This window comes from Phragmites australis, chromosome 7 (assembly GCF_958298935.1).
Source record: "Phragmites australis chromosome 7, lpPhrAust1.1, whole genome shotgun sequence".
In the NCBI taxonomy this organism is placed as follows: domain Eukaryota; kingdom Viridiplantae; phylum Streptophyta; class Magnoliopsida; order Poales; family Poaceae; genus Phragmites; species Phragmites australis.
Window position 1 is genome coordinate 35,084,496 of NC_084927.1, and position 25,295 is coordinate 35,109,790.

At 43.6% G+C, this 25,295-nt stretch overlaps 3 protein-coding genes and 1 long non-coding RNA gene across 5 annotated transcripts; 1 reads left to right on the forward strand and 3 right to left on the reverse strand.

Annotated features, from left to right (window-relative positions):
* Nucleotides 1-297: 297 nt before the first annotated feature.
* On the reverse strand, nucleotides 298-1,424 carry LOC133923662 (uncharacterized). Its single transcript, XM_062368951.1, has one exon. It carries the CDS (start codon nucleotides 1,092-1,094, stop codon nucleotides 801-803), a length of 294 nt encoding a protein of 97 aa, XP_062224935.1. The 5' UTR covers nucleotides 1,095-1,424; the 3' UTR covers nucleotides 298-800.
* Nucleotides 1,425-3,697: 2,273 nt separating this feature from the next.
* On the reverse strand, nucleotides 3,698-8,486 carry LOC133925018 (polyamine oxidase 3). Of its 2 annotated transcripts, none has more exons than XM_062370820.1 (10): nucleotides 8,322-8,486; nucleotides 6,144-6,256; nucleotides 5,970-6,058; nucleotides 5,751-5,864; nucleotides 5,577-5,664; nucleotides 5,404-5,489; nucleotides 5,213-5,315; nucleotides 5,019-5,116; nucleotides 4,494-4,923; nucleotides 3,698-4,406 (listed from the first exon to the last, which is right to left on the reverse strand). In XM_062370820.1, the coding sequence occupies exons 1-10, from the start codon at nucleotides 8,332-8,334 to the stop codon at nucleotides 4,089-4,091; spliced, it is 1,452 nt and encodes a 483-aa protein (XP_062226804.1). In that variant the 5' UTR covers nucleotides 8,335-8,486; the 3' UTR covers nucleotides 3,698-4,088. The 2 variants fall into 2 exon arrangements, with proteins under 2 accessions (XP_062226804.1, XP_062226805.1); XM_062370821.1 differs by lacking the exon at nucleotides 8,322-8,486 and adding an exon at nucleotides 6,752-6,772.
* A 6,430-nt stretch (nucleotides 8,487-14,916) lies between these two features.
* On the reverse strand, nucleotides 14,917-18,753 carry LOC133925020 (exonuclease DPD1, chloroplastic/mitochondrial-like). Its single transcript, XM_062370822.1, has 4 exons — nucleotides 18,589-18,753; nucleotides 17,118-17,664; nucleotides 15,836-16,047; nucleotides 14,917-15,400 (listed from the first exon to the last, which is right to left on the reverse strand). Exons 2-4 carry the CDS (start codon nucleotides 17,582-17,584, stop codon nucleotides 15,198-15,200), a joined length of 882 nt encoding a protein of 293 aa, XP_062226806.1. The 5' UTR covers nucleotides 17,585-17,664; nucleotides 18,589-18,753; the 3' UTR covers nucleotides 14,917-15,197.
* Nucleotides 18,754-24,227: 5,474 nt separating this feature from the next.
* On the forward strand, nucleotides 24,228-25,192 carry LOC133925022 (uncharacterized). Its single transcript, XR_009910887.1, has 3 exons — nucleotides 24,228-24,524; nucleotides 24,567-24,670; nucleotides 24,787-25,192. It is a non-coding gene; the product is annotated as an uncharacterized LOC133925022 (long non-coding RNA).
* Nucleotides 25,193-25,295: the final 103 nt, after the last annotated feature.

Below are 25,295 nucleotides of genomic sequence, written 5' to 3' on the forward strand. Positions count from 1 at the left end.
GAAGAACGCAGCATCTTGTGTGGAGGGAGCCGCCATGCGGCCTTTCTGTTCAAAAAGCTTGCGCCGTTCTGCACTGCACAGTACAACGGCCGAGATCGGCCGAGGTGAAACGCCACAGCGATCGATGAACAGAAGCATTGAAGGCTTGAAGCAAGCGTGCAGCAGGCCTCAGGCGCGACGACGTGAGCGGGATGCGTCACGCACATTAGGGTTTTTATCCGCGGACACGCGAGTAATCTGTGCTCATTGCAGTCTCTAGATCCAACGGTGCAGTTCGTTAGTGCCACGGCGGACGAAATGGTTAGGGGAGCTAGCCTGTGCGCCCGGTGCATGAGTTTGGACCGGCCGAAATCACGCAAGGGACCAGATATGCCCTCAATTTTCAACATCTCAAAACAAAACTAGCTCTACCATTTTCAAAAGTTCAACAAAAATATTTAAAATGATATTGATGGTCAAAGTTCAAAAATATTAACCGCACGTAATTGGAAACATCACTCTTTTATAACCGGAGGGAGTACTTATGTAAAAGTATAGACTGAGAACCATTTTATTTGGCTATTAATATGCCATGAACGAAGAACAACGTTACATGTTCAAGCTTGTAGTACTACTCGAGACCACAATTCCGTTTATACCTGCAAGTTTAATACGCACGCATAACGTCAACACCGCAGTTCATGCATCCCTTCATCTAAAACCACATCGAGAGCATGACAATACACATATCATACTAGCAAATTAACTTGCTACCGAAGCACGCGCGCCGATCGTGTAGAGCTCCGGCCGCCTCTGCCTGGCTAGGCGAGTATGGCCGGCTTCTCGCCGTACGCCATCGAGTTGCCGGCTATGGGGCGCCTCTCGCCGTGCACCGAGGACCTGCCGGTCTCCCTGGTAGCGCGGCTCGAATTTTGGCGAGGAGCCTTCGCATGCAGCAGCGCGTAAGATGACAGCTCCGCCACGGCCGCCTCCTTCTCGTCCTCGGCTATCGTGTCCAGCATCCTCGGGAGCGCACGGCGGCGCCTGACGATCGACGACAGCTGCGACGGCGCGACCTCGATGGCGAACCGGGCAATGAGCTGAGCCTTAGCCATGATCAGCGTGAGCAAGCTCTGTACAGCAACCTGCAAAAAATCTGTTGCTCGCTGAACAGGCTAAGGCTAGCTCAGGTACATCATGTACATGGACATGGAAGTAGCTCGCTTATGGCAGGCTATTTGGGGGGTTTATATAGGGGTTGTTTGGTTTAGAGCGTGTTTGGTTTTAAGCCTCAATGTAACAAGCTAAAATTTGGCTCTGCCAAAAACTTCTGATCTTTATTTAAATGAAACCTAAATTTTAACTGACAAAAAAAAATTGACTGGCCAAAAATTTGCTTGACAAAGCCAGGTCCTTTCCCAGGCCAGCAAATTGGCCGGCCGAGGTGCCCAGCCGGCCAAAGGCAATCCATGTGTGACGTGGTGAACTCTAATAGGTCACACGGGTTCTAAAATTTTAGGATCAACAAGTTTCAAACCATTTTATCTTCTAAATCGTACATCCAATTTATGATATTTTTACACCATAATATTTCTTATAATTAGATCTACAAAACAAGATCTCAGATGAATATATTTTGATGAAAAATATTTTTATTGACAAATAAGATCTACATGTCATACCAAAAATTTGATCAGATTTTAGCATAGTTGCAATTCAAACTCCATTTTTCTCTCTAATTTTAGCACATATTACAAATTTGGCTTGGTCATGAATCAAACGCTATTTTAACGGCTAAAATTTAGCACTACCCTAATTTGGCTTAAACTCTTTCCTTATCAATTTTTTTTGCTTGATCTGTTAAGACAAAAACCAAATAGACCCTTAAACACAAATTTATCATGGGAAGACCAAGCCAAACTTTGACATGTCAACCATCAGGACCACCAATTTTGATGCCAAGGTTTTGGCCAACATTGGCCTCCAAAATGAACTAGGTGCCGCAGTGTTATTTTGTGCCAAAATGGCCTACAGGGTAGAGATAATTGTCAATTGTATCCCTTCATGCTGATACAGTGGTCTGGCGAGGTATCCCCATGGGGAGGGCAATCACGTCAGGCCGAGCAGGGCCCCTTTCAAGTCCTTTTGGAGATTAATTGCAAGGGGTTGCACTGTCCTTGGGGATTTGGACGCGCCGGTTGCGTACACGTTATTTTCCAACAGATTGCTCAAATCTTCTGAAAGTCTAGAACTTGGTGTCCATGCTGAAATAGAGGACTGAAGAATTCCACTGTTTTTTGGAAATATTTGGAGTTGAAGCCAACACTCATGGTGAGCAAGGATTTGTGTTGCAAAGTTTGAAAGAGTCCCTAGTTAATGGACTTCGGTGCACTTGTGATGTTGGGAGATCCAATGGTCAATAGATCTTACAAAAGTTTTAAGAGGTTCATCCATAGAACGGTCAGTTTCATCTTCAGGCATGTTTTCGAAAAACTTCCATCTTCAGGCAGATGGAGGTTGGCACACGGAGCAAGAAAATTGTTGGGCAACACGGAGGAGAAGCAATTGAAGATTGGGACACCATGATCACATGCATGGACCTTTGGAAAAAATTGCATGAACAAATTTCTGACATCTAATCATGGATTTTTTTTTCTACTTCACATCTCTTCCCGTCCACATGAAAAATTGTGGAACCTGTTAATCCAGAATGAGTAAAAAAGTAATTGTCATTTCGAAGAACAGTACATGCATACTTTCGGTGATGGTACATTTGGTTGGTGGCCAATTGGCGTTCAGGGATCAGGATGAGCCGGGAACCCATGATCATACGTTAGAGAGCAGTAGATTGTAATTCAGAAACCACAGAATGATGACATGGAACGCCAGTAGGTGCACAGTGTGAAAAAAAATCGGCAAAATCCGGTTCTTATGCACCGGAAGAAAAAAAAAAGCTTGAGCTGTCACGAATAGTGATCAGTCGATTTCAGTAGCTGTTGCTAGAAGCCCTTCGCCCTCAGAAACACGCCATGATCATGCTCCCGGACTTGGAAGTCCCAACTGAGACCTGACTCCCTCTTCGCTTGGTCGCTTGGTGCGGCGATAACGCATCCAAATACACAATTGATTCGTCTATCTTTCAACACAAGTATAAGCAACACATCTCTCTCTCTCTCTCTCTCTCTCTCTCTCTCTCTCTCTCTCTCTCTCTCTCTCTCTCTCAGTCCATTTCAAGCCAGTCCTTTGCCCTCTGCAGGCAGAAACTCAAGCTTGCTCGAGCTATTGTAAGTTATCAGCGGTAATCTCAATTTATGTATTAGGAAACTAACTTCTTAAGATCGTCCAACACAGTATCCTTATAGTATATTGGAAACCAACTTCTTAAGATCGTCATGGTAAATCGCCAGAATCTGCATGATACTTATCCTATTGTCTGAAAAAAAAATCAAATTATTACGACTCTTCCTTCAACCCCGAAGAGTCGCAGTTGTGAATAAGGACATGTTTTTTATTGTAACGAGTTGTACTGAAGCATATGCTTGCCCGTAGAGTTAGTTTCAGTATTCCTCTACGTCCATTTCAAGCCTATGCTTGCCGTCTGCAGGAAGAAATAGGTTGGTTCAAACGCTTCCTTCTATCACAGCTAAAGCTCTGGCAAATTGTTTAAACAAATTCTAGTGAAACTGGAAGTCCGTGTAGAAAAAGATGACACGTGAGATTCTGCAAGCCTCGAGTAACAGGCAACAATAACGACATAGCAGTCACTCATACTTCAAACTATCATGCGTTTAAATTACAGTGTTCATCACAAAGACGCCATCTTTTTTTATAAAGACGGCCTCGTAGCTCGTGTTTCCTGATTTACCACACCCATCTTATGCTTACAAATATACATACATAACGACTCCCACAGAGACTCAATGTTTAATGACAAGTTTAATAGGGCACACACCACAAGCACTACTAACACAAGCCTCATGCCAAGGAGACGCAAGGAAAGTTTCTCCTATGCTGCCTTCCTCGAGCGATCAGTGGAATGGTCAGCGTACTCGCAGGGTTTCCCAGTTCCCACACCTTGATTGTAATCTTAGGGCAAATGCTCATCTGGTTTAGAGCCTAGAGATGAGCAGAGGAACAGAGATGGGGCTCTCCTCGCCCATGGCAGGGTGGCACATCTCTAGCATGTCCAGTTCCCTGAACCGCTCCAGAACCCGCATCTTGCACTCCTCAGCTGCCATCAGACCAGTGGAGAAGGCTCCGTGCACCGTGCCAGTGTACTTGATACTTGTAGCCTCCCCTGCGAAGAAGAGATTGTCCACAGGGATGCGCAGCTTCTCATACAGGTCACGAGGTTTGTCCACCCCATCAAAGGTGTAGGAACCAAGTGTGTTCTCGTCCGAGCCCCAGTGTGAAACTAGGTAATTTATCTGCAGTAGAATTTGAGCAACATGACTGAGAAATGGCATAGCAAGATTCTTGAAAATGGTATTTGGGATTAGTGCCGACAAACTAACCGGCTCAGCTGCATTGGGAAGGATCTTCTTCAACTGGGAGAATGCAAATTGGGCAGCAGCCTCATCTGACATCTTTTCAATGTCACGAGCAAGGCGGCCAGCAGGCATGTAAACAAGAACAGGGTGGCCTGTTGCCTTGTGAAGGTTGAGGAAATAGCTGCAGCCATATGTGCTGGAGGAAACAACCCCAAGGAACTCCACGTTAGGCCAGAAAACCTGGCTGAAGTGAAGAACAATTTTGTTCTCAACTCCAACTGAAAGTTCTCTAATTGCTTCTTCCTTCCACTCTGGCAATCTCGGCTCAAATTTAATGGTGTTTGCTTTCAGAACACCCAAGGGAACAGCGATTACTGCAGCATCAGCAACAAACGTTTTACCACTGCTTACAGTAACCTCCACCCTGTTCCTGTGGCGAACAATTTCAACAACCCTAAAGAAATGAACTTGGATCAGTACTGAAGGAATGGCGGATGAAACTACAACTGTTGCTTAACAAATGGAAAAGAAAAGCATATATATGCATACCTATGGCCAAGACGTATATCTAAGCCTTTTGCCAGAGTATTTATAACCGGACGATATCCACGAACCATGAGGCCATGGCCACCTGGAAGCAGTACCTCCTGCAGCCCATAACACATAATACAGTCAATACATAAGGCACAACAATTTCATCATGTGCAAGTACCACTCCAGCTAGTAAGGGAAAAGAAACCTACCTGGTCCCAGCCCTGTAACGAGATTGAATCTGCGTCGGTGGCAAACCAACCCTCCATACGGCACAAATACCACTGTAGAATTTCATGGGCAATCCCTTCTTGCCTGTTGTAAACAAATGGAAAACTAAATTAAGTTGACAGGTATGCTTGTGTTAACCGCTGCACAAAGGCAGAAATCAGATGGTACAAACCTCAAATGTGGATTTCTCTCCATAACGATTGCGATGGCTTTTGCAATAGACATATCACCATTGATTTGTTCCCTTAATTTGCCAGTCTGCGCATATAAGTTTATGGAAAAATCAAATGCCAAGAATATATTACCTATAATGAACAAGCACCCTTAATTGAAAGAAGGGAATACCTCTTCCAGTATAGTCTCAAACACCTTCCCAATCTTTTCAACCAACTCTTGTGGAACTTGATGCCCATTAGTGTCATATAGTGCATAACTGAAAGGCAGCGGAACATGTTAGCTGGACATTATTGAGTTCCATCATCTCTCAGCGTACAAAACAGCCTGGTTGCAAAGTTTTACCTCTCTAGATCATGATCAAACAGCACGGAATCATCTCCACTTGTCCGATACAACGGAAGTCCAAGCCTTGAAATGATTGGAGCTAAGGGATTTTCTTCACAGACACCGTGAAGCCTGATGTATAGAAAAAGGTGAAGAGAAAAACGTTCATAACACTCCTTCAAGATACAGTTTTGGTCAAACATAGTTAACGCATTCTAAACAAAAGAATAAACTGACCAAGATGCTCCCAAATCGACAGGAAACCCGAAAGAGTAGTCAGTGTGAACTCTGCCGCCTATCCTATCACGAGATTCCAAAAGCATAACCTGGAAGGCATCACAACATTTGAAATGCATCGGAAGGGTATCATTGCATCACATCAGGACGACTATAAATAACTCTATACAATACCTCAAAGGACGCATTTCTGAGTGCATCAGCTGCAGCAAGCCCTGCAAATCCACCACCAATAACAATAGCGGACGGTGTGTGTGGCTTTCTTCTAACATTTTCACCGTATGAGCCTAACATAAAGAAAAATAGAATGTTTAACCTCAATTAAGGTGACAAATGGAACTAAAACATGTTCAAGAGTACATGCTTATTTATGTTTATCGCATTGAAAAGGGGAAATAAGTTACAGATATGTTTCTAGTCAAATCCATGATGCCAGTACTAACTCATGAAATACCAGCATATGGACACATAAACCAGAAGTAAAAAAAGGTGGATAATTTCTATTTTTACGACTATATCCATAAGAAACTTACTGAAACTTCCACATGTCTGTTACTTCTACAATCATTGGATGACATAAGAAAACTGTTCAAGTTTAATCTTCACAGATTTTTTATGCAGTTGGGTGGTTGCTTGTTGAGGTAACCAAGTTAATGTATCTGGAGGGATTTAGGCGTTTAAAGTCAAGACAGATAGTTTGCTCCGATGCGGCATAAAGAGGACTTTTCTACCTCCAAATGATAAAAGACCAGTTCATACAGAAGTAACATAAAGAAGCCTACCAAGTGGTGAAATTGCCGATATCTCCTGTTCTTTTCACATCAACCCTCCTCTACCCCCCTCCACCATGGAGGGTTAGTAGTGAGGCATGTTCCCCTGTCTCAGAACAATGATGGTGAGGTAAGACAGGACAATTTAAGATCTTCGTTGATCCTTCCCAACAACTGAATTGAGTGAAACCTAGATAATGTGCTTGGTTTGAATTAACTGTGGATACTCTGACATGAAAAGAGAGAACACTCTTGTCTCTTTCTATTTTCACAGCATAGACACTAAAGAATTTCCGCGCATGGACAGGACACAAGGTTATTACTCGGTACACTGAACAACTGAACTAATGGGAAGAGGCACAACATGTTTTTGTGGCTGCTGTTTGTCTTAGTACTGCTTGGTAGGATGCTAGTAGAAAACTTTAAGCGATAAAGTCTCTACAGGATATGCTTCAGGAAAATAAAAAAGCAGCCAAACTTTAATGGTCACAAAGCATCTCCAACAGGCACACTGAAACGCACTAAGACACAAAAAGTAAACATCCCCATATGTGTGTGTGTTACAATGGCAGGCAAAAGCATTTCATACCACGGATAGATACATGCAAATTGCAGTATTGGAAGATAATGAACATTGGACAACTACATCCACTAGTAACTATTATCATAGAAAAATCTGCTTATGCCCGCATGCATAACAATAATATGGATCATGCATGCATGGAATGATGCAAGGCACTGAAAACGATAGCACGGCACTTAGCGGCATATATGCTTCTTCAGTAATCAGATTTCAGGGAATTAATATATGATATATATTTCAAATATCATTTATATTTCAAATATCAAGACTGAATCTGCGCAACAGTATTAGGCTCGTCTGAACGATTTTACACTTTACTGATTACTCTCCTCGGTACAAAAAAAAAAAGGCACAAGAGTTCAAAACTCCACATGGACTTGTTCTTGTCATGAGCAAGTAGGTCAAATCCTATAAGCTTCCAAGTGGTCGGTCCCCTCTTGCGTGAGGTGTTGGTATAACAAGTGTAAATAGCTGATTTCTTTGTTTTTTCCTTCCTACCGCCGACAAAGGAATATGGGGCTTGATGGCTGATGGCTCTTTCATCGGGCCCATGCGGCACCGCCCAACAACCATAAGAAGCTTGAATTTTTTTGTTATCAAAAGGAAGTTTTTTGTAACCAAGATCAAAAGCAAGTTGGAGGTGGCCAAAGCAAGTAACAGGTGGAAAATTTCAAAATTTTCACAACTTTGCGTTGATAAAGGGCATAAGCTCCCCCAAGCGAATACCGAATCAACAGCAATAATAAAGATACGTAAAGATAGAACAACGGATCCCAAAATAATCTCAAGAGGGAAAATACAGCTAAAGTCTGCATATCATATCAAAAAGGAAAATGTTGCACTTGAATCGCTTTAAAACGACTGTATAATTCACATGGATATAAGATATATTTTGATCTTACCAACAAAAATTAAAATTGGAAGAAAAATCGATCTGTGAACTATATGCACGTAAACCCGAAATTCGAAAGGCTCCCGGAGAAGAACTAAGAAACTTACTGTTGTTCGCCATCTGTGCAGCTCTGTTCTTCTCCTTCACAGTTACTACTGGAATTAGAATTGGACGGATTTAACAACTGAGGGGAGAAATGCAGCAGGAAGATGAGAAGGCAGGCGACGTAGTGGTTCGAGTTCGAGTTGAGTCCCAGGTTCACGAAACAGTTCATGCAGCCGTGCAGCCGGATCGCTGCAGCCCTCCTGGGAATTCAGGGTCTCCCGCTCTCGCGATCTCACACCAGCTTCCGGTATCCCCGCGATCCCATGAACTTTTTAGCCAATTCGATTGCAGAGCAGAGGCCAACTTCCGCGGGGTAGCACTGCAAAATCAGATATATTTATTCGTAAAAAAATATCCTCTTTCCGTTCCTTTTACAGAAGAGAAATCCGGCACCAAATCGAAAGATGCCCGGCGATTTGGGAGGGGAAAGAACAGAAGGCTTGTTCCTCTGAAGCAATCTGGCCAAAGCAAATACCAAAATCGCCACGAAATCCGGGGAACCGACACCGAATCCCGCACCACAAGCCACTAAATCGCGCAAGGCGATCAAACAATCCAGGCAGCTCGGGCCCAGAAAAAAACAAAAAGGGCCCGTCCTTTCCCCTCCCAGACCAAGCCAAGATCGCACGCAAAGTTGAAGCCCCTCTGGAAAATCGTGACACCCACCTCGAAATCTCGCTCAAGGCCGACCAATCGGATCGAGAAACCGCGGGAGACTTGTCGGGAGTTTGAAGACGATATTTTTTTACCGGATTTTTGGGGATTTGGAGGTGGATTTACGGGGCAACGGAGGGGGGAGCCCTGCTGCTTCCCTGCTGCTTCCTGGCGTTTGGGGGGATCTTTTTGTGTTTGGGTGGGCTGATGCTCCGATGGCACGCATTTATAGCTCGTTCGGGGGAAGAGGTCCCGTGCACCACCTGGTCACCTTACCCGCCATGTCGTGCGTGCCGCGTTGGGTCAGATTTGGACGGCGGTGATCCATGAGGCGGTTGTCCAAGTGTTGCAGACCACATGCGAAGGATATTTAAGAATTTTCGTATCTTTTTTTTTTCGAAAATTCTGCTGTCAAGAGGCGTAGGTCACTGCTAAACTTTGTACGGTGAATCGTCGGAACCCGCAAACGGCAGCAAATGCCGAAGCTCCCATTTCGGCCGGAGAAAGAAAATTGCGAGGGACACGACAAGAGCCAACAGCCTGATTGAGCTGCAACGGCAACTGCAACGCAAGATTAAACGTCTATTTATTTACGTTTAAATTATACTTTATTAGTTTTATGATCCGCACGTCGTATACTCAGTTTTCTAATTAACTTTATTATACTTATAGGTAATAATTTATTAGTCATAATTTTTATAATAATCCACACTTAACTAATTTTAGATGTGACAAATTTAATACGAACCAAACAAGCCCTAAAAAAATACACGTACAAATCGATCGAACCAGCGGGGGGGACTAGCAGATTCTTACGGATTAGTTTGCGCTTGGTCCACCAAAAATGTAATTTAATCCTACTACTACTCGTAATTAACCTCGTGCTAGTAATCGGCGACGGCGACGGCGAACGCAAAGATCAACCCACGCAGGCACACGGCGACGGAGAAAGACACGCGTGTGATAGTCTTGGTCAGCTGGTATCAACAACCGTACTGTTCGTGCTCACAAGCACGACAGCCTTTCACCACCACCACACACGACACCATCGCATCGTTCTCAGCATACGCGCGCGTCCATTGGTATTTGGAGCACGAGGAAGTGCTGCGGCAGACGATGGCCTCTTTCGTATCGTTTTCTGAGGGGCTATGCATGTCGATTTCGATAACGTGCAAGCACAAATAATTAATCCTGAATTTCACGCATCTAGTATATAGTTAGAGGATGTCCTTACTAATATGTTGTGATACTACTATCATATATATGAACATGTTTATTTGGAGGGTTGTTGTGTGTATTCTCCAGGGAAATACGTACGTCAGTCTATCCGAATATAGTACGACAAGATGAAAAATATCTGGTCACGTCGAGAGCTGTTATTTGGCGGGTTTGCCGTCATTTTCCGGCCGTCTCCTTGCAGACACAAGGACGAGGCACAGCCAGTCAGCCACAGGGGTAGTACTGGCGACGTGTTGCCACTTTACGATCGAGCCGGTTAAACGAGCCAATCAGTGAGACAGTGAAATGAAAAGGACCATGAACTGCTGCTGCAGCTAACACGTCACATTTCTCTCCGGGCCAGTGAGTGAGTGAGAGAATGATGAAGCTCGTGCCCTGTCATGTGCTTGTCGCGAGGCACTGGCTGCTGCTTTCAGCTTTCGCAAAAGGAACCTTAATTTTTGGATCAAACTCATGTAAATTAAATTCAGCTGATTGAGGGTGTGGTTTTACGTTTATACCATATAAATTCGAGTTCTCTTCAACACGAATAGATAGGAAGTTGTACTTTCGTTATTAAAAAAAGCTGATTTACCAATCCAGTCTATACAAATATAGCTCGCACGGAGAAGATTAAACGAGAAGCTGGCGGTGTCCAGTTGCTGGGGCGCACGACGCTAGCTATCTCGACCAGCCGAATCGATTGAATAGCATGAAAGGGCTACACATCGAGCCGTGAACAGGCTATTCGCCTATTCTTTTTTGCACGCCTAGCTGCAGGGCATCTACTGCTATTTCCGTCAACGTCAAGTAGAGTAGTAATTTGAAGCAGCTCCTGCTGTCCAGGATCGGATGGCTCGGAAGCACACATCGTCAACATCCTCTCATGGAGGTAGGAGGAGCTAGCGTGTACGAGCGAGAGCCGTGCGCAGCGACGCCGGTGGTTGGCCCGGCCCGACAGCGCCGAGTGCGTGTGCGCCCCCACGCGGTCCTCACGACTCAAGCACGCACGGCACGGCACGGCATGCAGCCGCGTTCTCGGAGGACGCCGGGACTCTGCGCGCCTTCCAAAGTCCAACCTCTAGCAAGTGGTGATCTTCCGCGGCACGCCGGCAACCGACCGTGATCTCGTGACTCACACATCACATGCGGCAGCGGGTGCGGGAAGACGCGGAAAGCGTGGGATTTCGACGGGAAGCGCCGTGACCGATCGATGCTGCCACCGGCGCTTGTGTGGCTGCCTTGGAACCGGCCATGCATAATCCTTGCAGGCGTACAGGCAAGTAGAACAGTGGAGCACATGCTGCGCGTGTTAAAAACTGTCGCGATCGCACAGCACACAGCTAGCACATCTCCTACGAATAGTCATATGCATCCATATACACTTGTTGATACTACTACTGTAAGAGCGTGCGTGCCGAATTTTGAACTAACGTATTGTGCGGTCATGACGAATGCTGGTCATGTTCTGTGCAGCATTGGTGTCATGATCGTAGAAGATGAAGTTGGGTGCATGCATACATGACCAAAATGTAGCGTCCAAACCTTTCGGAATGTGGAATCCATTACCCAACTCATACCAGGATGAGGCCGAAAAGATTGAGACACGCATGTGGCGCCTCCAGCGGCTGCATCAGCGGATCAGCCCACCTACCGACCGCTATAGCTTCAGACTGCAGATATAAATCATATAATCAGTCTGTAAAGCTATCGACCATAGATAAACAAAACGCGGTTGTACTTGCAAGAAAACGAGCACCTTACGAGACACATGGCTAGGCTCTGTTTGAGATAGTTATAGTAGGAACTATAAACTATATCAAACAGGCTAAGTTTATACTGGTTTTTAAAAAACTGATAAGTTAGTTTCCGATAAAAATAAACTAAAAGTTGACAAAATAACTGAAATTAGTTTTTCTGAAAAGTTGTGTGCTAAGAATCTAAAAATTAAACCCACACGCTAACAGCTTTTCTCAACAACCATAAACAGCTTTTTTTTTAAATAACTTTTCAATAAAAATCTATAAATTTCAGTTGTACCAAACAGTACCTAAAACACAAAGTTTGCTTCGGACCGGGGAAAAATTAAAGGCACGATCTGGAAACATCTCATGGTCTAACTAACACGCTAAAGATCATGACCAAGAAGATTTGGTCCTGTTTGTTCTAACAGGATGAAACAAGACTATCAATTGATCGATGTATCTCATGTACCAGTAATATTTCTATAAGATTGCTGTTAACCGCAGTAAGATCAGCAACAACGGCAATCGAGAGTACAAACTATGACAGTGACCAATCTTCAATATCCACTTCTCACAACGGTTTGCAGCACAACTTGATAAGCTGTGTTTACAGATGAATCCAATTGAGCAGAATTTGTTCATGACTTGGAGGGTAAATAGAGAGAAAAGGTTGGGATCTGTTAACAGTAGGCTAACTTAAAAAGAAACAAAAAAGAGACAAATGTGGCACTTCGGCATCTATGTAGTGCGGAACATTTACATCTAGCTTACACAGGACCTTATAGTATACAAAGTACGCAACGAACAGCAAGACACATGTTTGCAGCTTAAAAGAATGCATCTACACTCACCCAAAGACCCAAACTGCGCATGAGGTAACGATTTTACATCAGTCACCTGGGGTCAAAATTATGTGATAGCGCAGGTGCAAATGTAGGCAAGAGGAACATAATGAACAGACTTAGACCTTGAAAAGTTAACCATCTGAACGCAATTTGGCAAAGTAAATTAGTCTAATGTGCATCAGGGACTATTATATAAGCACTTCTAGGTAAAGTGAAATAGTTTACGTGAAATCAAAGGTGCATGCCTTCTAACCTAACAGATAATGCTAATGCTCATGTACATGGAACCCACCCAAATCAACTTACTACGCAAAAGTAGCAAGCGGTTGCTTATTTTTCATCTGTCGTCAGTACACACACAGGTCCAAGGGTTCAAAACAGAGAAACATGTTAGCAATGAACAGCTACAAGATAATAAACATGAAAAATATGAAACGGAAGTTAAAATAGTCCATTTGTTTAGGTCTTGTTTCATTTATTTAAATGAACAGTTCACTCGGGAGGCATGGAGATGATTTTTTTTTAAATAAAAAAATGCTAGAAGGCACTTCCACCTACTTGCCGTATATGTATGTAGGAGATAAGGTGAACCTAGACACTTAAACACCAATTAAACCTACGTAAAGAGTTATGAATGTTCCAATCAAACAGGATATAACAGAAGAAATACATGAAATAGATGTGAATATTGATAGCTGAACAGTGGGAAACACCAAAAGATGTCTTAATTATTTCTTCTCTTTTTGATCCAGGCAGGTGTTAGAAACTGGTCCACAGAAAAAGCAGGGCATAACACATCCTAGCATGCGAATGGGACCTACTGGCAACAAGAAAAGGACCACAACAGGCCTCTCATGGTGTCATGCCTTACAGGTGTAATAGGAAAGCAAACCATGATAAAAATGTGGTCATCAAGGGCTGAATAATACGAAGACGAACCAATTATAAACTCCTGTAGTGCTATCTTCAATCAAGCGCAACAAACAAGTGGAACCAAAAAGTAGCACTGCACAGTATGCAACAACAGATGTATGGGAAAATATTGAAAATTCGACCACATTCAGAGTACCCAATTCAAACTAAACCACGACATAGTGACAAAGCATTTTGTGCCATACCAGAAAGAACTCGAAACAGGTTGCACGATCGCATCTAAGTTAACACAATCATACAAGCTTGTAGTCTAAACAAAGAAATCTGGATAGTATGATCTGATTGGTACCCTATAATACCAAACACATCTAAAATGTCTGCAGACAAAATTGCAGCAACTAGAAAAAAAAAAAGGCTTCTCGATTATATTGCAGACCAATCATATAGTCGAAACTAGGACACATCAAGATGCTGTGACCGCTATTTTCATAACACACAGAGATAGATAGTACGGGAACAAAGTGACTGCAACGAAACTTTATGTTTACATCAATTACATCCTGCAAAAAAGAAAGGTAACATTCTTTTCTACATTATGGTACTAAGTACAAATTATTGATGCCTCACTTCTACGCTGAAACACTGATATGCCAATCGTTTTTTTTTAACGGGAAAACAGTAGGGGAGGCCCCTACTGTGGTAAATATATATTAGAAAAAGAAAAAGGAAACTGTACAGAGAGAGAGAGGGGAAACCCCAAACTTTACAAGGGCAAGAGAGCCCAAACAAGAGGGAGAGAGGGAAGAAAGAAAGCAAAGACCCCCTACGGATATGCCAATCGTGCATGCCAGCCAGTTCCAGATACCAAACTGAGATGGGCCAACCAATTGATAAATCCTGCCCCAGGTGTAATATTCAATCAATTCCAATAAGTGACTGGAATCAAAAGGGTATGGCACCATGATGCATGCTACGGGAGAAGATGACTAGAGAGACTGGAATATTACCACTTGAGGACCGATCAAATATATCGCTCAGTGGACCGAATACAACACTCAACAAAACTTCAGGAAAGTGTAATGTTCTTGCAAGTTTTAAAGATTCTAAACGGCATATACCATGTTAGAATAAGCAGACCTAAGTTTTCTTCACATCACCTCATGAGTAAAGCTAAAGCAAGTTAAATAATCAAAGAAATTCCATCCTATTCCTACACTTGGAATTCGCACATAAGTCACCATGGAGGCATAAATACTATCAAATGTCAATACAAATGTTTCAGCTATTGTTCTATATTGCTGATTGCAGGGAATATATCAACGGTTCAATTTACATCATAGGCCTTTCACTGGAAAATAGCATATATCGAAACAAGAAAGCAATGATCATTGAGAATTTGATAAGCTACACCGCAGGCAACAACATTCAGCGATGTGAAGGAGATGGTTATCCTATAGGGAAAAGTCAAATAAGTTTATAACTAAGACAAAGCAGGAGGTTTTCCCTAAAAAAAAAGATAAAGCAGGAGGTTGAAAATTTGTAATCAAGAAACCTTTCTGACATCGCTAGCCCTGATGGACTCGTTCATTAGTCCTTCATATGTCAATTTTAAATCAAAAGTGATTTTCTGGAGAATGTAACATAATGTTGTCACATCAGGCATTGCTCTATGAGAAGGGCCTTTGGAACAGATGCCATAGTGATTGCTCAGCGCCTCCAAGTTTACACGTACACGATGTTTTTTTCCTGCAAGAGAACAGTAAAACTCCACTTAACTGCATCTACTTATGCTAAAGATATCCCAAACAGCACAAAATATGTAACCAAATTGAGAACTGTGAAAATAATATGGCAAGCCAAAACATGATGAGCTACTTGAACCAAAGTGGTCCCCTCAAAGGCATAGGCATAATCCTGTATAATATTGTGAGCTAATAAAAAGAGGTTGCAGTCTTATAAAGACCTAGATAGTGGGAACTGAGAAACACCAGACCTCGAACTACCCAAAAAGAACTGTTGGAATTGTCTTAAAAAGGTGATAGCAGAAACTATATGATCAAAGAGGAAGAATGATGTCCACCACTAACATTTGCCAGCAAAACTGCAGAATAGCTAAACACTAAATCTGAAAATGTATAGTATTTTGTCCAAGTAAGAGCCCCAGAGTGGTAGAGGACGTACCATCTGATTTCAGTTTGACCAATTTCCTTGCTAAAGAAAGACTGTCAACAAACAGCCAATCTGTGGGAATCTGGGCTGAACAACGATCAAACTCTTGGACAAGAAAAGGGGCATCAAATTGTTTTGCATTATGAGCAACCCACAGAACTGGCTTGCCAGGAGCTTGGCGACTCCGAACATATGCTAGTAGTACTGGAAGTACATCACTGAACCTATGGTAATAAAATTAAGATAACATATAGGGTAAGTGGAATGTTGAGTTAACTGTTAATGAACAGAACATACATCCAATAAATTTTTCATTGCAAAGGTTTAAAACCTTCTTTTGCACAGACATTCAGCAAACAATCACTTACAATAACAACTAATCTTTACTAGCATGGATGTTTGCCAAAAGGAAAAAATCTTGAATGAATAAACTTACTTTCTCACAGAACTGGTTCCATATTCTGGTCTGTGTTGACAGAGTTATGTTGAGGAATGAAGAATTGGGAGTAAATCACCTAACTTCTATGGCTAATTCGTGGTGATATCTTACAAGTTGGATTCAGTAAACAAGACATGCTTCTGATGACCTAATAACACATCAATACTGGATAACAAACAAGGACAAAAGACTGGAAGGCATGTACTTCAGTGTCAAAATGCTTAAACAAGAGTATCTCAAGGGAAAATGTCACAAGATGAATATTTTACAAGAACATACTATATCTTTGAAACAAATCCAAATCATGACATCATCATGAACACAAGAGAGCTACCAAGGACACAAGCAGCGTAATAATTAAACTTGCCTCTAAGAGATTACAATAATTTGCATTAGTTACAAACTACAGGATACAATTCTTTACTCAATTTATTTCAATCTATCACTGCATTCAAGTTACTGAACAGTTATGCTATCCCGTAAAGTATGCTGACTTTCACCTAACAAAAATGCTGAGAGAAAAATACATCTTACAAACTCAAGCACACCAGAATTGCATATGGTATCTAACTGAAAGAAAGTGAAATATTGATAATTTTTTATTAGTTAATTAGTTTCCAAAACAAGCTGCAATTGCAACAGAACTATGCTCAACATCATTGGCAAGAGCAACAAACGAAATGACCTGAATATTGTACCTTTTTTGTGATTTCACAATGACCAGAACAACTTGTGAAGTTCAGAGAATAGCCCCGTAATTAATACTTAACAGATTTTGTAGGCTTATCATCAATATTGCAGTTTTCATACACACATAGTTCCAGACTAATGTGAATGCATAGAAGAGCAACACACCTTGGGATATCAGGCCTGCAGACCAAATCAGTGCTAATGCAATTGACAGCTGAAGCGCGTTTGGGAACATTCCGTTCAGGATTAATGAGAGTCTCAAATGTACAATTCTTTCCTCCAGAAAGGTCACGGAGTGCAAACTCAATAATTCTATTATCCTTATGGAGAAAACCAGTAGTCTCAATATCGAAGACTAGAATAGTTGCAGATTGGTCATGTTCAGAAGTTTGCCGAAGCCACAGAGGCGGAATTGCAGGAATACACGAACCTGAGTCAGTTTTGTGCCAACTAGCTGCCTCTGTAATTTTTGTTTCAAGTGTCTGCATTCCTGTTGTGAAATGTCGTTTCACATAGCTTCTAGGTTCAAGCAATTTTCCAGATGAAAATCCAGCACGTTGCTTGAGAAACCTAACAGGACAACTACTACATGTGTTGTTCCTCAGCAGATTGAAGCGAAGAAGTAGTGACATTTTGCGCAAGATGTGTACTTTGAATCAACACACAAAATGGTTATCCTTTGACTTAGCTGAACTACATCTAACACCTGTACCTGTATATACAAGGATCAATTCATAGTTCTTAGTGAAACTATCATATATATGAGGATGACAAATAATTACAGACTTGGTTTAACATTTAACCAAATATTTTTTTGGAGTGACTGGAAAAGTAACCTTTCAACTCTGATGATCTGAAGTTATAGGTTCAGAGTGAATCAACTGATCAACATCAAGGTATTCATAGCACAACCCAGAAATTCCATTCTTAATGATCAAACGAGAAATATCTCCAAATATCGTAAATGTGTGATTGAATGCAGAATTATGCTGTACCTTATTATAATCCATACTATAGAAGATTGAACAATAACACTCAGCCCATCAACCCTTGAGTCCTCACTAGCATGACACACCTACACAACAAACACCACTCACACATCCAATCCAGCACCCTCTATTTATAGCACTTATCTCATAAAAAGTGGTCATGTTCCCTGAAATTATCTGTTTCGCGCAGCCAGCGTTGGTCCAGAAACGTCTCTGGCCGTATAGTTCCACAAAACCCAGCATCCTCTTTTAGTTACCCTTCTGAACCCATAATCCACTTTCATGGTCCTTTCTCCTTGAAATGCTACACCTTGCGCCCAAAATTAGGCAGCACAAGAAGCAAGCACCCCACACAGAATCTTCCAAAATCCGCTAGCACGGGCACGACCTCTAAAAGCTCACACCTATTTTCCCAAATCACTCGTCCCTAGCTTCGCTCATCATTCTTCTATTGAAGCGCCCCACACGGTCCCCAATCCAACTCGCCACGCGCGCGCGAGCATACGCACATGAGCACGAGGGAGGGGGACGCGAGTGGCGCGCCTAAGAATGCTCGCACGCGCGCGTCAGTGCGCCACCAAAATCCGACGTCGCGGGCATAGACAGCCACGTCCACAGCCTAATAGAGAGGCGGAGGCGGAGCTTACCGGCTACAAGACGCCCACCGGGAACCTGCGCCCCCTTCGCCGTGGTCGCCGCCGCCGATTCCGGCGCCGGAGGTGAGGGGTTTGGATGGACGAGAGTTCAAGGTGGCAGGCGCGCGTGGTGGAGTGGTAACCGTGTGCGGTGCCGTTGCGGGTGGCAGTGCGAGAGAGGGGACGAGGCAAAGGCCTAAGGGCAGTCCCATCACTGCCGTCTATGGGCCGTCATGTCTCGGGCCCGGCCCGGCCCTTCACGGCCCATTTATGTGACGGGCTGAGCCGCCATCGTGCGTCATATTAAGGCTCATAAAGGTACATGGTTCGTGCCGGGCCAGTTCGAGCCTTTTGTCCTCGTGTCATGTTTGGGCTGAGCCGTGCCTGTTGTGCTTAGGCTGGGCCGTGCCTGCATGCCTTGGGCCGGCCCAAAATAGCACGGCCCAAATCCCACCTCTAGATGGGAGGGGTGGGCCAAGTCCTTTGACGTGACGTGGCACTGCGGAGCGGGTCACGGTTGAGCGCTGACTGGTGGGCCCACTGCAGTTGCTGAGTGGCGAAAAATCGCAAGTTCCCTAGTTTCGAGCGGTTGCTCTAGCGTAGGATGGGAACTGAAAATGAGCTACGCCTCTTTGAAAAGATGCACTATTTTTGAGAACGGGTTATTCACAAATTTTATTACTTAGAAGCAACAAAATTTAAAGCTGCAGATGGAATTTGTAATCTTTAGTAACTCGGTTTGATGTTTATTGCAAAAGATTTACATACGAGTAGTGCGGGAATTCCAAAATTTGATTCAGTAGATCAACCGGTTACAGCTTCTGTGTCCCAACTCCCAAGGAATCTTAATTCATCTGGTAACCTCGACATACCATATCTCTAAACGTCTTTTGATCTGTTCCAGAAAAACCTCAGGCTTGTTTTCCCTGAATCCTCGTGCTGGAGAGATAGTAATTTCAGCGAAATTTCTGTTACGTGGCAGCGCTCCCTCATGCACCAAAAGTTTTGTGCCAATTTTTTTTTTTGGAAATCTTTTCGTTTGAATTTGTGCTAAAAGTTTTTGTTGCAAAAGTTAAAAAACAGAACTTCTACAGTTATTTTAATTTGTGTTCTCAATAAAATTATGGGGTGTCAGATCCACTCCGTGATTGGTGCTCGCGGCTGCACCTTCCCCGTTTGCGTGCATGTGTTCGCGCGTTATGGGCCGTATCTTCATCTTTAGCTTGTTTATTTTGTTCGTTTGTTGGGTTGGTTTTTGTATTTTGGCCCAAAATCGTTGTGTTTTTGCCCTAATTCCATACAGATCGGGTTATGAACGAGACTCATCGCTTTGTGTGCAAGTTGGATACCCGTTAAAGCAAGAAGTGGAGGAGGGCGACCACGAAGACTCGTCGGTTTGTGTGCGAATCATTTAGTATTAATCATACTGCTCAGAATTTTGATATCAACTTGCAATTTAATCATCTTTGTAAGAAGCAAGACTCTTAGGTATGTTATTTTAATTGTACATTTTTTATATTACATTATAGCTATGTTTTCTGGATTTATATTATATACTTGTATTTTCGTGTATTCTGAAATTAAAACCACTATATGATCTTTTGTTTCAGCATTCTGGTCAACACATGGTTCGTTCTAAAGTACCTGCAACTTCATTTGATAGAAAAAAGCTTCACTACTTTACAATTCAATTTGTTAACCTTATCAAGTGGCATCCTATTGCTTTGTGTACCAAATATATCAGATGTCATTTTATCTACTATGTATGTTTGTTGTCATATACATTGAGTTATGTACACATATTTTACAAAATAAATTATAGTTTTTCAATTGATTTTTGCAAAAAATAAAATAAAAACTGACTTGAAAACAAAAAAAACAGTCACATTTTCATTTACATGAAACCATCCGCATGACGTGTCACTTTTTCATTGATTTAAAATCCGATGGTAATCACAAAGAAAAATAACTAGCTATCAGGTAGTCATTCCTAAAAAAAAGGTTTGGAAAACAAACCATGGGAAAAGTTTCTGTCACGTCCTGAAATCCGTAATTGTGTGTTTTAATCCTAAAACATGCAATTTTAGCTTTATGTTCCAGTTTGGATCACTGGAGCACCTCACTTTGAATCAATGAGGTGGGAGAAGGAAAAACTAAGAGAAATAAAGGAGCTAGAAGCAAATCTGAACTTTCCTCTAGGTAAATGAGGCCCACTTGGGTGCAAAATATCTCTCTATAGGTGGGCAACAACACTCTCTCTCCTCTTCTAAAAATTGCCCATACGTACTACTCACCCACTCCACCAGGTAAGGCTTTTTGAGGAAGCAAATTGGAGTTGGCTGTCTCTCACTCTCTCTCTTAGGCTCCCTTTTTCCCCTTTAGATCCCTACCTCTGGGAGCAAGATCAAGGTACGTATGTGGTACTCACGTGACCACCAGCTCAAGGATTACTCGTCCATCCAATTCGTTTTCAGTTTCCCCGAAGGAATTCGAGCTGGTTCTGAACTTGTTTGGTGTTCTTTGGGAGAAGCAAGGAAGCAGCAGTTTTTCCTCTCTTCTCCAAGCCACTTTCCGTCGTTTCCTCCTTCAACTGGCGGTCACCAACCTCAGCAAAGGACCTTGGGTGAGTCTGCTAGGCTCCCATGGCAAGTATGCTCATTTTTGGTTGGATAGACCTTGAATCTGAAACTAGGGTGGCAAAGTTCTTAAAGTTCTTCAGTATGGGAACAAATGAGGATTTATGTAGATTTGAGTTAGGAATCATGTTGCTAGGCGGTTGAGCAAAGTCTGACCCTGTACACCCTTCTAGGCATTATTACTTTTGATTTAGAGAGACTCCCAGGTTAGTTTAGCCCAGTTTTTCCTTTCGTAATGGCTGCTGTTCTGGAGCTGTACGAGGCTGATTAACTGTAGCGCCCGAGCACTGTTCACCCGAGCACTCCGGGGGTACTGTTCACCCCGAGCACCAGGGTACTGTTCACCCGACCGCTGGGGGTACTGTTCACACCGAGCACCAGGGTACTGTTCACCCGACCACGGGGGGTACTGTTCACCGAGCACCTGAGCACTGTTCACCCCGAGCACCGTTCACCCCGAGCACCCGAGCTTGGTTCACCCCGAGCACTTCCGGGCACTGTTCACCGAGCACCCCCGAGCACTGTTCATCCGAGTACTCCCGGATACTGTTCACCCCCGAGCACCCGAGCACGGTTCATCCCGGGTACCCGAGCACTGATCACCCCGGTACCCCGAGCACTGTAGCAGTGGTCGCAGGGCGGTTATCAGGTTTTCCTGGAAGCTGGTAGCTTGTAAATTCATAGTTAATTCGTACGAAACTCCAAACTTCATGAGACCAGTTGTGTTGGTTTCGTAGGAATATGAACTACATGTTAAAAATGTTGAAACTCGTTAAATACGTTCTGAGAATTTATCTATTGATTAAATGTGTTTCAGCTTAGTTAAAGCACAAATAGTCAATGCCATGTTCGAAAGTCGTGAGACCACTGGGAAAACTCTTATTTTGCATAGTGTGATCTGGGGAAAATATTGTCATGTATTGTGGAGCATATTTTTCTTATATGGTCGCATTTCATACATGCTCATTACATTGCACGCGTTGCTCTATATAGTGAACGCCGATCCGTCGATCCCGGAGGCCGTGGGCGATCGTGAGGCGTCCCACCTTTCTGATCCAGGGCAGCAAGGCAAGCATCGTTCATATTGCACCATGTCTACTTGAAAATTTAATATGTTATCTACGCTTATGTATACATTGCATGTGTCGGGTACCGAGTTGGGTAGAACCTATGCCGATGCATTATCCCATTTCGGTCACGTGTCATGTGTTGTTCCTAGGAGCCTAGTGGTGTCGTCGCGGTCAAATTTTAGTTCGCTATGCTTAGTGGTACTTAGGCTTTCCGGTAGAAGTCGACGACGGCGTCCACCGTTGTCGCGAGCCTAGGACTTATTACCTGTTCACATTTGTGGTTGTGTTGATGATGAGTCGGTTTGGTGAGTGGTGAGTTGAGACGAGGTGTGGGCGGTGTTAGGGGTGTCATCTGCTCACGAGGAGTCCTCAGGCAGTTCGGGGAGGGAACCCGGACACCGTAGACCGCTTGCACCGGTTAAGCACCGACCGTCGGTGTAGTCGGCTTTAGCACATACCTTACTCACCACATGCTGATATAATGGTAGGCGAGCCGATTACCTTCGCAGACGTGGTCATGTGGGCCTCGTCATAGACGGTGTGAGTCCGGTTTGAGTCCGGGCTTTTAGCGGTATTAATTTGCTCGGGGAGTAGTTCTAATACCGCCGTGCCGAGCTATGGTTGATCCACATGGTTGGGCCTGATTGGGAAAGGTTGTCACGGGTACCCCCTTGTGCGCATCTTAGCTGGTGGCACAAGCCGTATGGTCGCTGTGTCGTGTGGGTCCAGGAGTATCCCCCTGCAGGGTGTATAATCAGTTCGAACTGCCGCGCTCTCGGTCATGAGCATCGCTATCGCTTATCTCCACCGAGCGACCATGTTTTGGTCGTAGAGTTTCGATGTGGGTTGTGGCATGGTTGGATTGGGGTGGTTTGGTCGGTATGTGGTTGGTGTTTTGGTGTGAATGGTTTGCTTTTATACACTTGTTGTTCATATATCTGTTCTGATCAGTTGGTTGGCAGGGTTTGAGTCGGTGGTTGGTTAAGTCAGTTGCTTACACCTAGAGTCTAAGTTGCTTACCGCTTAATGAACTTAAACATGTTTTAATCCTTGCTACAGCTTTAAATGCATGATCCTTGGAGTCGAGAATATATATACTCATACTGTGTAAGACTTGCTAGTACCTTCGTACTAAGGGGTGCTGCCCTTAAGTTGCTTTCAGGTTCGCAGGTTGGCGAGGAAGAGGCTGTGTTCGGCTACTTTGTGCCTGCCAATCAGGGTGGCGGGCAGGAGTAGCACCTTCTACTCCGAACTCCGGCGCTTTTGGTATGGAGCCTAAGGGCATACGGCTCCATACTCTTTTGTTGTATAGGTTTTTTTCTTCCGCTGCATAGTTGTTGTTGTTCCTCTTTTGTTGTAAATTGTGGAAGCAGTTGCATGTTTAATAATGGTAATCCAGTTTAATTATTTGCTCTCTATTAAACTGTGTTGTGATATTTGAGTTGGAAGGCATGTGTTCCGATCCTGGGCACAAAACACGTGCCGGGACTACCGGAATGGTATTCTGGTTAATCGTCGAGGTTGTGATTATGAATAATGATCCTCCTGATGATTAATTAGAATACTATTTGGACAGTTCCTCACAGTTTCTCAAAAAAGTTTTTAGAAATTTTTTCAAAAATAGAAAGATATAGAGGGAAAAAGATTTTTTTTTTTTTAAAAAAAAGAAGGGAGCTGTCGGAAGGGGGGCCGAGTTACTACTGTGGCGCGTGAGCGTATTAGCATGGTCCTAATTTCAGACCAAGCAGCCAAGCGCTGCCTCTTGGCTGCAATAAATCGTTTCGTAGCGGGAGCTGAAAGCAGGTGGTTATCCTGTTCGTTGGTGCATTTCGAGATTCGTGCCATGGAATAGTTTACATTTTTCTTTTCTCTCTCCAGCGCTAGCCGAAAATTATGGCCGTGTGGGCTTGTCCTGTTCGGTAGCACATAATACTGATCGGTCACCGCGTGTCTTGTCCCTTGCGCTGCATGTTCAATCGAACAATTCGGCCCCCTTATCTTGTTTGCGCATCTCTTCACTCGTTCCCGCACCTACATTCCAAAAAAATCCCGCGCCCCCACCCTCCCCCGCCGCCCACCGCTGCAATAAATCCGTGCACCTACGATGTTGCCACCAATCCTCTTCAGTTGAGCTCTGGAGCCGGTGCTCCTCTGAGGTCTGCAAGGAAATCTGTCCTCACTTCACCCCCTTCGCAGTTCAGCCACCTCCATTGATGCGAGCTTCAACTGACGCCCGATGCCGGTATAGGGATCAGATGCCTGTCGCCGGCTAGGAGCCAAACAGCATATTTTCACCAAGCACTGCTTCCATTGATTTGTGCTTCACCTGACGTCTGCTTCCGGTACACGGATAAGATGCGTGTTGCCGGCTTCGAGCCAACCGTAGAGGTGCGTTCTTCCATTCTTCTGATTTCAGCATTTTTCACAGATCCTTACTGTTCATGCCTATGCTTTTCATTTTCCTTAATTTGTTCTTCTCCTCGCCTATTTCACCCCTTTCCCAGTGGATGCCTGGAACAGCTCGAACCCACATTGATGGTGACCCTGAAGAATTAGATGCATATCACTCTGGCAGTTTAACTCCCGGGGGGGTCACCTGACAACGCACATGCCCAATCCTCATCTGCTGCCACTTCGCGCAGCTCTCTTAAGAAGTTTTGCACTATGTTCAGACTTTCAATGACTACAAGAAGGACTTGGTTAGGTCTATTGGCTTTGGTGGAATGCTAGATCTTCCTAGGATTAAGAAGTTAAACATCAAGTTTAGCATGTGGCTCATGCAGAAAGTAGATTGCCAGGCCCGATCCATTCGCATAGATGACAACCGCGTCCTTCGGTTGATCCCCAATGATGTCAGTACTGTATTTGGCATCCCCTGCGGCCCAAAGGATATATTAGGCCCTGATGCCTTCATCACGCAGGAAGCTATAAATTTCCTCCAGAGCAGTATAGGAATGTCTAATAAGCATCCACGTAGTCTGAAAGCAGTAGAGTCTGTTCTGCATTTGGAAAT

Bases quoted from the DNA above. Each gene is read 5' to 3' on its own strand.
- LOC133923662 (XM_062368951.1), bottom strand. From the start codon at position 1,094: ATGGCTAAGGCTCAGCTCATTGCCCGGTTCGCCATCGAGGTCGCGCCG.
- LOC133925018 (XM_062370820.1), bottom strand. The intron at 6,059-6,143 runs GTATTGTATAGA...GATGCCTTCCAG, and splicing joins TCAGAAATGCGTCCTTTGAG to GTTATGCTTTTGGAATCTCG. The intron at 5,316-5,403 runs GTTTGTACCATC...TGTTTACAACAG, and splicing joins GAGAGAAATCCACATTTGAG to GCAAGAAGGGATTGCCCATG.
- LOC133925020 (XM_062370822.1), bottom strand. From the start codon at position 17,584: ATGTCACTACTTCTTCGCTTCAATCTGCTGAGGAACAACACATGTAGT. The intron at 16,048-17,117 runs GTGTGTTGCTCT...TTATTACCATAG, and splicing joins TGCAGGCCTGATATCCCAAG to GTTCAGTGATGTACTTCCAG. The intron at 15,401-15,835 runs GTACGTCCTCTA...GTTCTCTTGCAG, and splicing joins GGTCAAACTGAAATCAGATG to GAAAAAAACATCGTGTACGT.